Here is an 11,630-nt window from a genome sequence, read left to right as displayed (position 1 = left end):
TCCCTGTTCTTCTTTAAACCTAGGTCTGTTCTGTGTGCACCATTATTTAATGTACCTCATTTAAGGGTCTTTTTACATTATTTCAATATAAAGAATGGAGATCAAGGAATTTGACTTTCTTATTGAAACATAGTTTTCTCCTTTGTTAGAATATTACAGAAAAGGTAGGAGGGTTGAAGGAATGGAACACATTATTTAGTATAAAAACACCTTTCTGGTTTTACCTTTATGGGGATATAAGCAGTGCTAAACCTAGGCTTGGTCACCTTATTCTGTGGACTCATCTCACTCTCACAGATTTCACCTCCATGTGAAAGGAAAATTTTTCCACACCTAGTTTAAAAGGAGCACATTTAAATTCAAAAGCACCCCACAAGAAGACCTTTTTTCTTAATATGACCAGAAACGGGATTCACATCTGTCTGTTTCTATGTAATGTCAGATTTAACTTACAGATCTTTTCTTAAATTCAGATGGAGCGTTTATTTCAGTGTGGATCTTTCTTTTCTCCAGCTCTCCACTATCAGGGCCTAGTTCTGGGAAATGAAGAGCACAAGGCCAAAACCCACTGAAACGACCATTATTTGTGCTTGTCAAGCACATCTCAATCTTTGTACTGCTCTGTCATCTCCTGGATACCAAGAAAAATGCTTAAAGCTTAAAATCGCTCAAAATTGAATCTCTGATGGGGACTCACCTCGGCTTTGCAGAAGTTAACTTTGCAGAAGAAGAATCACAGCAGAAAAATCATAGAATCATGGGATGGTTTGGGTTGGAAGGGACGTTAAATCTCATCCCATTACACCCCCTGCCATGGCCAGGGACACCTTCCACCATCCCAGGTTGCTCCAAGCCCCCTCCAACCTGTCCTTGGACACTTCCAGATATGGGGCAGCCACAGCTTCTCTGGGCAACCAGGGCCTCGCCACTCTCACAGGGAACAATTCCTTCCCAATATCCAAGCCAAACCTACTCTCATATCACATTTGAGACCTATTCTAAGAGAGGATTCATCTGTTGGTAAACAGATTTATACTGCCAAAGCCTGACCAATGCAAATGCCACTTTACCACCATTCATTTATTTAAATAACAAGATGAGGCATCTTGGAGTTCTAAATTAACAAAATCAAGGATCTGGTAATGTGTAGGTCTACTGAAGTGTTTGAAGTAGCTGAAAATCTTACTTTTCTTGGACAGTCTTGGAAAAAGTATAATTGATAATGGGTGGTCATAAAATAAAAATAAATATATGTAAATTAAAAGATACAAACCACCAGTTTTCTCACTCCTGTATTATGTAAAAATAAGAATGTAGCCTCTCATGGCCAGAAGAGCCATGAAAGCACTATACTTTCTCTGTGGATATAAATTTGTTAAGTGTTAAATATCCATATGGTCTGGGAGGGCTGAGATAACAGCCTATGGCAAGTTAGAATGAAAATACTTGAGTTTTTTTTTAAGCAAAGAAAACATGAAAGTCATTGCAAAGTTATTACATCCAGCTAATTCACCTTTGAATGTGCCTCAGTTTACCTCCCATCTCTTTCCCCACAGGTAACAATCCTACAACAGCTAAAAGCAAGAGATGTGGTTTTTGGCTCTATCACACAGCGTATAAAACCTGTCACTGTCAATGCCTCTTGCACAATCACAGCTGTTAGTTCTTTTAGTAGCTTTTTGAAGGCTCTCAGTCCCTCCCAGCCCCACCACGAGCTCCCCCACCCTGTCAGTGTCCTCTTCTCCTGCGCTGGTTCCTGCTCGGGGCCTTCAGGAGACTCTCCCAGTATTTCGCACTGCTGTGGAACAGCCGGACCATCTCATGGTCTTTGTTGTCCAGCACTCTGGGCAGAAAGAGAGAGGATTTCTGTGTCCTGCGGGTTTTAAAGCCCCTCCTGGGTCGTCCTTTGCCGTTGATGGAGACGTACCAGAGTCTCTCGGCGCTGGCTTTGCGCTTGGTGCCCGCCCTGCTGGGCACAGTCCGGTACAGGCGGGAGGCATAGGTGTTGTAACCTAGCTCGTGGATCCTCTCCACGAACTCACACTCAGAGTTGTAGCTCTCCTGGGAAGGAAACGTGGGAAAAAAAATCTTAAGCCAGACTCTCCTCAGTTTTAGGACAAGGACAGCGACACACTTGGTAAGAAAAGCACAGAAGGCAGGAGGGAAGCACTGAGCCTGAGCAAGGTGCTCCCATCAGCAGTGTGAGCACACTCTGTGCTCCAGAGACCCCAGGAAGCAGCTTCAAAACCAAACCAAAAACCAAGATGGCATGTGAATAGGAGTGAATAGCTCTGCTGATTGTTCAGCTGTATTTTTTTTTTTTTTTGTGCTTATCAGCTTAATGCAGCTGTGAAAGTGGACAGATTATTTAATTGCTGCCTATCAACCTCTGCCATCTATTGAAAAGGTAAAATCCCACAGTGTAATGTAAAATGTGTCTCTTCAATTTGCGTATTAGTCATTAGGTAAACTTGCAGACTGTTACATCCAGTTCAGACTGGATATTTGAGCAGTAAAACACAACTTTATGGAGCATCTTTGTCAGCATAACAAAATGAAAGCACACTCTACCTACCTGTGTTCTCCTCCAAAATGCCAGGCTGCTCCTTTATCACAAACTGTAAGGTACAATAGGCATGCATCCCAATTGCTCACACTTCACATGATCTGTCCAAAATTGCCCATTTTCACCTGCTCCTTGACTGGGAGACCTCTCTGCAAAAGCCTGGCATGAGGAAACCCTTCCCCCTCCCTGGGAGCAGGAGAACCAGCACAGACAAAGGACCTCCCACACTGTCCATCTTCCCTTAACTCCAAACCCATTCTTACTCCACCAGTGGGATTAAGATTTCAGGATCTAAAATGTGTGAAGCACAGAGGCAGAAGGGAACTACCACCATGGTTTTTTATTTTTCATTGTCTGGAGGGTGTGGAAAGGGCACAGGTAGCCAGGCTGAGGCCAGAAAAGACCTAGACCCTATAAGCAGCTTGTCTTTAGTGCTGTTCACTCCCCAGAAACACTGATGGGTGTTTAACAAGATTTTAAAAGATACCACATGTCCTGGCTTCCCAGCTGTGCAACGGAAGCGCCCTTCCTTGCAAGGACAAGATTTTCAGATGTTGTGTGCTGGAGCCCACACAGCCACCAGATGTAGGTGGATTTGTCCTGCTGCCTGCTTCCTTTCTGGCTGGGGAGGGTTTATCATATAGGATAAATCCAGAGGATTATCACAATCTGCCAAGGGCACGAAGGAATTCTGCAGGCTCAACAAACCCATCTGTTGGCATGAGGAAATGGGTGAACTGAGGGATAATGGAGTTATTCCAATACCATTTCATAAAATGCTCCCTGGATAATTATCCCTGAATTAGTTAGGTTTTTTAAACAGGGGCCTTGCACAGGGTCTTGGGCTAGAGATATCAGTGAAGTTGTTGGACAGGCAAGCAAAGACAGGAATTTCTCTTGAGCTCATCCCTTCCTGTTCCTGTGAAAAAAGCTGGAGTGGAATAGCATTCCCTGGATTGCCCCTCCAGCTCTGAAACACTAGTCTGAATCAGTCTCTCCCAAATTTGAGCTGAAAGGGGACAAATTATCTTTTCAAGTTATGCAGAAACCTTCCATGGCTGATATTCTTTGGCACGTGACAGATGAACAAACCAGAGAATGAACAATCAGATGACCTGATGCTCCTAGCACCAGAAAGGGAAGTCCAGGAGAAAAGGAGCTATCCTGCTCCTGGCTTTTCTGCACTTTAGGAGAGGAGCTTTTAGCTCAGAATTTGTTTAGTCTTATTTTAATTCAGTGTAAGTCATCTGAAGGGAAAAACCCCAATTTTGAAGAAGAAAGAAAGAAAGATGAGAAAAAATTGAAGAAATCATACTTTCAAATAATTTCTTTGGGGCATATGCTGTCTCTGAATTGATGGAGGAGGTCCATTGAAAAATATACCCATTTCAATCAGAATATTAACCAGAAACATACAACTGGGCAGCCTTAACTTTGGCAAGCACAGTTACCATGCCCTTATTCCTCTTCAGCTGCATTTTCATTTGCCAAAATAATTTGTAGTGTTGTTCTCAGCAATAGCAAAAAACCCTCATCTTTACATACAGACTCCTTAATCAGTGAGCATCATGTCAGGCACATTAGAGAAACTGGGTCGTAAGCCCTGCCCAAACACTTCTGAAAAGCTGGAGCTAAAGGTGTCAGCCTGGGGAGGGACAGAGTTTATTGTGTCACCTAGGCTGGGTTCATCATGGGAAAAGATCACATCTCCCAAGGCTATGTCCTGGTGCTCAGATCAACAGATTTACATCTAATGACATCTAGGAGGGAGCAAATTTCACATCAGCCATATTTTCCCCTCTTCAAACCTGCTTCCATGCCCCAGGATTCATGGGGAAACTGAACAGTTTGACTGTCCTGCAGTGAGAGATCAAAAGATTGCTGGGATGTAATCAAAGATAGTGGAAGAAATTCAAGTAGGGAGATACTGTGTATGGTACACGCTGACAACATGCCCTGGTATGTCCCTGAGTGTGAAGAAGTCTAAGCTGAAGTATTTTATTCACTCAGGGGAAATACTGTCTGGGCTGAGAAGGCAAGGCTCCCACTCATATTAGGACACCCCAGATTTTATCTCACAGATCAAGGAAAAAAATTAGGTCAAAGGAATAAAACACAGTTTTTATTTTCACCTTTATCTTCTTGCACCTTCTCCTTTTTACTTTCCTTGCACAGCTCTGCCTTTTAGTACTGCAATTTCTTCCACTGCCCAGCCATAAGCTTTGTGCAAAGGAACTCCCATCAGGAGGCTGCTTTCCTGTAGCATCAATGCTCAGTTAATTGTGGATACTCTTTACCTGACATGTCTCTGCTGGCATCAAAAATCCATATAAAATATGGACAATTCTGACATTCCACAAACCTGTGGCTGTCCAGGCAGTAAGAAGGTAAGAACACAGTTTTTTCCCCACTTTTAAGAATATACTGATTGGTTGCCCGTAAGAATTCCAGGCAAAAACCTCTTTTAACTTTACTCTTCTCTAGAAATGTAGATTTATAAGAAATCATTGCTCCACACTAGACCTGTTCCCCCCACAGGAAATGATAGGCACATGCCAGGCTTCAGTAAAACTTACTGATGCATACAGTCTGCCCCTCTTGTTCATGGCCAGGTATCTACCAGAGAACAGGCCCTTGATGGCAACGATTCCAACATCCACAGCAGTTATTTCCAGAATACCTTGAAACAGAATTAGGAGATGTGTTATTGCTCAGGTATAATTTTTTGAGATACATTTGCATGGCTGCTTACCTGAGGAGTGTGATCTCACAGCTACCACTTGCTAACATAAGAAACAGGGCAATCACGTGAATGAAATTATTATTATTATTTGAAACAATACAAAGCAAGGATGATGCGAGAACTGTTCGAGACAAGGTGAACAAGACACCTTAAGATGTCTGATTGAGATTGAACTCTTTCAAAAATGAAAAAGATCTGACACTGAACTAGAGGTTCACTTAATCCTATATGTGTATCAAAAACTTTAAATCCTCTTTAATGATTAGGAACATAAGAGCTCTTGACTTATTGAAGTCAATCACAAAGCTGCCCATTTCAGGACAAAGCCCTTGCTGAGGTTTCCAGAGGGTGAACCAGAGCAAGGCCACTTCATTTTAGAGCCAGGTGCATAATCATGAAAGGGACTTGAGATTTAGGAAGTCAATGCTGCCCTCCAGACAAGAACTGTGTGACTGTCTGAGACAAATTAAAAGGGAGAATATTTTCAGGCCAAGATGGGATCCTGCAACACGAGAAGTGTCACAGGCAAGGCCAGTGCAGCACCTGCCCAAATGTCCAGCCAAAGGTGCCAGGACAATGATGGAGGCACAAATGACTCGGTGGATGCTGTTGTATGTGCATGACTCTCCATCAGGCTCGCTCAAACCCTGCTCTCAGTTCTCCAGCCATGGCCTGATGGTTCTGTACTTTCTATGAGCGCTTGAAAGCAAGAAGTGACTCTGGCACCCAAACCTACTGCTGCCTTTTGGAAAGCCTGAAGGCAGAGCTGGGGTCTCATTCCCTGTGCAGAGCTGGATTGCTGGGAGCTCTGGGAGAGTTGGGCTGGGTCTGGCACAGCTGGTTTGAATCAGGCACCGGTTCGCTGCTGAAGGATGCCTCCTCCGGGCCGTGACAGCGAGGGGGGGTTTCTCTAGGAAATAGTGGTTTTCCTTTATGGACTTCAGACAGACCCCTGAGGTCTCCCTATCTCTGTGTGCCATCACCAGGCGGGATTTACGCATCCTGGGGTAGTGGGGCCGGGGCGGAGGCCGGGCCGTGCCCGGGCTGGGTGCGGGGGCGCCGGGGGCTCCCCCGGTGCTGAGCCCCGCTCTCGTCCCTCCTGCCGCCCTCGCACAAACCCCCTCACTCCCAACATATCCGCTTTCATCCTAATTACCGCCGCTGCCCGGCACATGTCACAGGGGACAGATGTGATTTAGCCGGCGGAGGCTTAAGCCCCCCGCGGGAGCCAAGCTGGGACGGGACGGGGACGGGGACAAGCGGGCAGCCCCGAAGGGCTCCGGGATCGGCCCTGGGAGGTGCCCGGGCACCGGCTGCCGGGCGGGCTGGGCATGGGCAGGGCTGACCCCCGGCGCAGCGAGCCCGAGTGACGACAGCTCGGCAGGGCTGCGCAGGGCAGGCTCGCGGTCCCCGTCGGGGAACCTTGGGGTTTGGGGGTCTCCTCCTACCCCGCGGGGATCGCGACCCGGCTCGGCTCGGGAATTCCCGACCGCTTCGAGAGCCGGGGGTGCTGCCAGCCCCGGGACAGGGGAGCTGCGCGTCTGGTGGAGCCAGCGGGGCGGCTCTTGGGACGCGGAGGCGAGGGGAGGGGACCAAAGCCCCGAGCCCGGGGGATGCCCCGGGTCTCCGCCGAGGAGCCACAGCCACCCCGGTGGGCAGCGGCGGCGGCGGGAGCGGCTTCGCCACCGCTCCGTCCGCCCCGTCCAGCAGCCGCTGCCCGCCGGAGCCGGAGCCGGGGCCGGGGCCGAGCCGCTGGTGCGGGCGAGGGATTCCCCATTCCCGCCAGCCAGGCCGGGGGGCCGCGGTCCGGTGAGCCCGGTACTCACTGAAGGCGCTGTTCTTCTCCAGGGTGCCGTTGATCCTGCCGCTGGGGTGGATCTGGAGGTGGTACTTGGTGGCACAGTAGAGCTTCCTGCGCCGGGGCGCTCCCCCGAGGTGCTCGTAGACGCCGCCGCGTCCCCCCGCATCCCGGCGCGGCCGGGGCGCGGCTCCGGCGGCCTCGGGCACGGCCGCGGCCCGCCCTGGGGACCACGGCTCCTGCAACAGAGTCAGGAACAAGATCCAAATTATGACCATTGTGGCATGATGGCCGCAGCGCTTAGCCTGCTGGGGAGAGCGAGACTCGCAGCGAGTGGCACCAGGGGTCCCATTAAAGCCGTCTTGCTAGCAGCACTCCGGAGATGCCGAGCGCACGCTGCTTCGAGCCGTGCAGCATCGGCAAGATTTTATCAGCCTCGATGTGGCCCTTTTATCTGTCTCAGATTTACTTAAATCAATAGACATCGGCAAAGGCCACCGAAGAGTCCCAGCTGTTTGTGTTACACACAGCTGCCGTGATCAGCCTTCTCCTTGGATTTCCAGATAGACAGACGGCATGCGTGAGACAGAGTCAAAGGGAGAGAGAGAGAGGGAGGGAGGGAGAGAGGGAGGGAGCCGCTGAATTTCGGCAGGAGACTGTGGGGAAAATAGTTGATCGACGGAGCATAGAAATAAAAGGAGCTTCCTGCAACAATAGCCCGATCTGCGACCAATTGATACAGAGCAGAAGAGGCAAAAGGTATCAGTCTCGTGTGAACTCCCAGAGTGCAGCGTGGATAAAATTACACAGCATCTCTCTCTCTCTCTCTCCCTCCCCGCCGCCACCGCGCACACCGCACACCCCCGCACGGGGGCCGGCTGCGCCCGCCGCCCGCCCCGCGGACCCTCCGCCGAGCGGAGCCCCCCGCGCAGCCCCCGCGCTCCGGGAAGGCGGGGGTGATGCTCCAAGGAAGCATCTTCGGGAGGTGGCTTTGGGGAGTGAGCGCGTTGAAGGAAGAGCAGGGAGGGAGGGGGTGCGGGTCCGGCTCCCCCGGAGGCGGTGGGGGGAGAAAACACCCCCGCGGCTCGTGCTCAGGGTCCGCTCAGCGTGTGCGTGTCCCCCTCTCTGCCCCCTTGAGGAGAGCAAACAACTGCTTTTCCTGAATCATTCAGCTCACGTTTAGGACTAATAGGTGTTGTTTAGATAGAGCTTTCACGAGTTAATAATTCCCAAATTAACTTAGACAAAATAAGTCCCGGCCAGTGTTCCGATGTACATCCCTGAGTGCATTTGCAAGAAGTCGTAGCTAATCCTTTTCCTTGACTCCTGGAAAGTGCCTGGAAAGTCTCATTAGCTGGCGTGGAGCTGCCCTCGCTACCCTGTCGCTTCACACCACTGCCTACGCTTTCAAAAGAGGATGGAGCTACCTATAAATAAATATAAAAGAAGGCAAAAGGTTCAACAGCTCCGTGAATTACGCCGTCCCTGCGTGCTCCTCAAAGGCAGTTCGTTAATTAGATTAGCATCTGAAACAGGCAGTAGGAGTTTTGGGGAAGTGTTTGAGAGATAATTAGTATTAATGTGCTTGAAGGGCACAAAAATACACCTTTGAAGTGAGTCACGTCAGAATTCAAGCGTTTGCCCTTGATCAATATAATTTCTTTTTTCCGGAACTGGTGAACATGAGGAGGTCTATAAATTTTTTTAAAGACCTTTCTATGTAGAGCAGGAGTATTTTCTTACACGTTAAAGATTTGTTTTAAAAGGGAAGCTTTTACTAGCGGGAAAATAAGGGAAGGGGTACGACCTTATCCTAAAAGGAATGGCAGGAGGACGAAACTGTTTCGAAAGCTACTCCCCGTTTTAAGATGTGCTTAATATTTAGTAGTTCTTCAAGGCTAAAAGGATTTTCATTATACAGTCGTCTGGAATAAAAGGAAACACACAAAAAAACCCACAAGCACCCTCTCCGCCATTACCACCCTTCCTCCCCCTTTTCTTCTCCACAAGTTAAGCTCCAGCCTCACAAGGAGAGTTTGATCTGGGGATGATAAATGTTTGTACAATTAATTCTTTATTGCTATTCTCCTACAATGCCACTGCCAGGCAGTCAAGTGGTTCCAGCGTATCTATTGGAAGTTAAAAAAGCAGTATATGCAAGTAAAAATATTAAACATGCAGGACCCCGATTTTGGAGTGTATGGGTTGAGGGGACAGAGGTGTTGCTTGCGGGCCAAATCCTCCAGTCTCTCCTAAAAGAAGAACCTCTGTGGAAAACCTTCCTCCCGGGGATGCTCTGTAAATCGTCTCCTGGGGACTCGTAACCTCTGACAAGCTACGAGACAACTGTGGCAGCAGAGAAATAACTCTTAACGTGCCACGAGTCTCCTGAAAGATGCTTTCACCGGCACCGCTGGAAGAGAAGATAAAACACAATTACTGACAGTAATTACAACGATCTCTTAAGAGCAAACCTCGGCTCTGTCCTGAGCCTGGTGCATCGCCCGGTGGATGTGCATTTGACATTTTCCGTTTCGGGATTCGCAGGGCATTTTCATTAGCGCTCTGAAAAAAACCCCACAGCAATCCCGCAAGATCCTCCTCCCACCCCCCACCGCAGTAATAAACCCCAAAGACCAGTGGGTGGAAGAGTAACACGCTAATGACTTTTGCTCAAATTGTTTCCATCTTGATCACATTTTCATAATTAGCGCCATCAGCCACAAATCTTTCCGCCCTGGGCATCTGCCGCAGCCAGGCTTCCCGAGCGATGTGGATTCTGCTTGTTAAGGGAGGGGAGCACTCACAGGTCCATCATTAATGGTCCCCCTTTCAAATGAAACCAACCCGACCCCCACGGAAATATCAAAGGGCCGTAACTACCTCGTCTCATTCGGGCAGCACCGAGCAGCGAACAGCCGAAGTCGTTCTGCTCTGCGCAGACATCTCCACAATAAAACATAAGCCCACTCTTGTATACGTTAAGTTTGTCTGGTGACCATTTTTGAAAACAAAAAGGGTCCCTTTGATGTGGTCTGATTCTAACAGGGGCTGCGATGTCAGATGTGGTCTACAGAGTCTTTCTGGAAATATTTTTAATTATGCCCCAGAGCTCCTTGTAGCTCCGAAGTAATAATCAGAGAGCGCTTCCACTCTGTCACTTCATGTTGGGGGGGGGCGGGGGGGGGGGGGGGAGAAGAGGCTCTAGACCGTACGTAACTAAATCAGAATTACGGCTGATAATGATCTTCTAATTCTCTCGAAGTGTGTGAAGTTAAATGGAACGCGGTAGGGTTCTGTTATTTTTTTGCTAACGGGGTATTTCGAAGGCTTCTCTCAGTTCAGCCACAAACCCAGCGTTTCTCCTGCAAAGCCATTAGGTGAAAGAGAGTATTTGAGACAGAGATTTTTAGCCTTGTAAGCATGTGAAGCACTGGTACTCTGAACTAATTACTCTCCGAGAAGGAATATATATATGTGTGTGTGTGTGTGTGTGTGTGTGTGTGTGTGTGTGTGTGTATGTATTCGGATATAAACGTCTAAGATCTTCATGAGATACAATTTTATTTAAGATTTACCTAAGCGTAAAGATTAAAAAAAAATGGACAAAACTTTGAAAGAGCCACCTTTAAGCTATAATAAACTTTACAAACACCCATCTTGCAGAGATGGGGCTGTGAATCAGGATGTGCTGCTCCTCCGCGCCCGGCACTGATTTACGACCGGCCCGTTATTCGAAAGAGAAGGAAGTCACAATTTGTAGAGCAATAAATACCGAGGCGGTGGGTGGAGCCCCCAGCAGAAAAAAAAACAAAAAACAAAAAACAACAAAACAAAACAAAACCCCCAAAAAAAAAAAACCGCTCTCCTTCTCTAATTAAAAATCCATCCCAGCTCGGCTGCGGAGCGTGGGAAGGTCCCACAGAAAGCAGGTGCGGTGCTGCTGAGGTGTGTTTGCGATGTGCTAGTGGCATCTTCCGAGAGGAGCTTTCCTCCCTGCTGCAGTCCCCTCGCACCTGCTGACACCGGGAAGAGCCCCTGAAATCCAATTGATTTAATTCGGCTATATTTTGTTTCCTTTGTTCTGTCCTGGCGGGGTTATTCTGCACCCCGCGAACAATATAATCTTTTTTAAATGACTTTCCAGACCACACAGCATCGCGGTACCCTGCTCTGTAGGGGCAGACAATGCTGTTTGTTGGATTGGACACTGGTAGCTCCCAGAAAGCAGGATGCAGGCAGAGTGCAGGAGGAAAGCTCTGGAGAGGAAATTCACAGCTTCTGAAGTTCAGGTTGCTTTTCCAGGTGGGGGAAATAAGACATAGGTAATTTCCAATGAAAGCACACGTAAAGAAAGCTATAAAAGAAATGCTAAACACATAAAAGGCATGAAATATTTTTTCTCTTTATCCACTCATATGAAATGATTTTCACTTTTATAGTAACTTTTTTTTGTAGTTTATGAACAAACAATCTGAGGTCATTAGGATGACACAGCTGATTCCACACATATTATGTGAGCT

At 48.0% G+C, this 11,630-nt stretch overlaps 1 protein-coding gene across 1 annotated transcript; it reads right to left on the bottom strand.

Moving 5' to 3' along the window:
* Positions 1-1,728: 1,728 nt before the first annotated feature.
* Positions 1,729-7,385, bottom strand: FGF3 (fibroblast growth factor 3). The gene is made up of 3 exons (XM_031504870.2): positions 7,136-7,385; positions 5,143-5,246; positions 1,729-2,061 (listed from the first exon to the last, which is right to left on the bottom strand). Exons 1-3 carry the CDS (start codon positions 7,383-7,385, stop codon positions 1,729-1,731), a joined length of 687 nt encoding a protein of 228 aa, XP_031360730.1.
* Between the last annotated feature and the right edge of the window lie 4,245 nt (positions 7,386-11,630).

Source organism: Lonchura striata, chromosome 6 (genome assembly GCF_046129695.1).
Source record: "Lonchura striata isolate bLonStr1 chromosome 6, bLonStr1.mat, whole genome shotgun sequence".
In the NCBI taxonomy this organism is placed as follows: domain Eukaryota; kingdom Metazoa; phylum Chordata; class Aves; order Passeriformes; family Estrildidae; genus Lonchura; species Lonchura striata.
The sequence above is the reverse complement of the archived record's forward strand: the minus strand, read 5'-3'. Positions and strand labels throughout refer to the sequence as shown.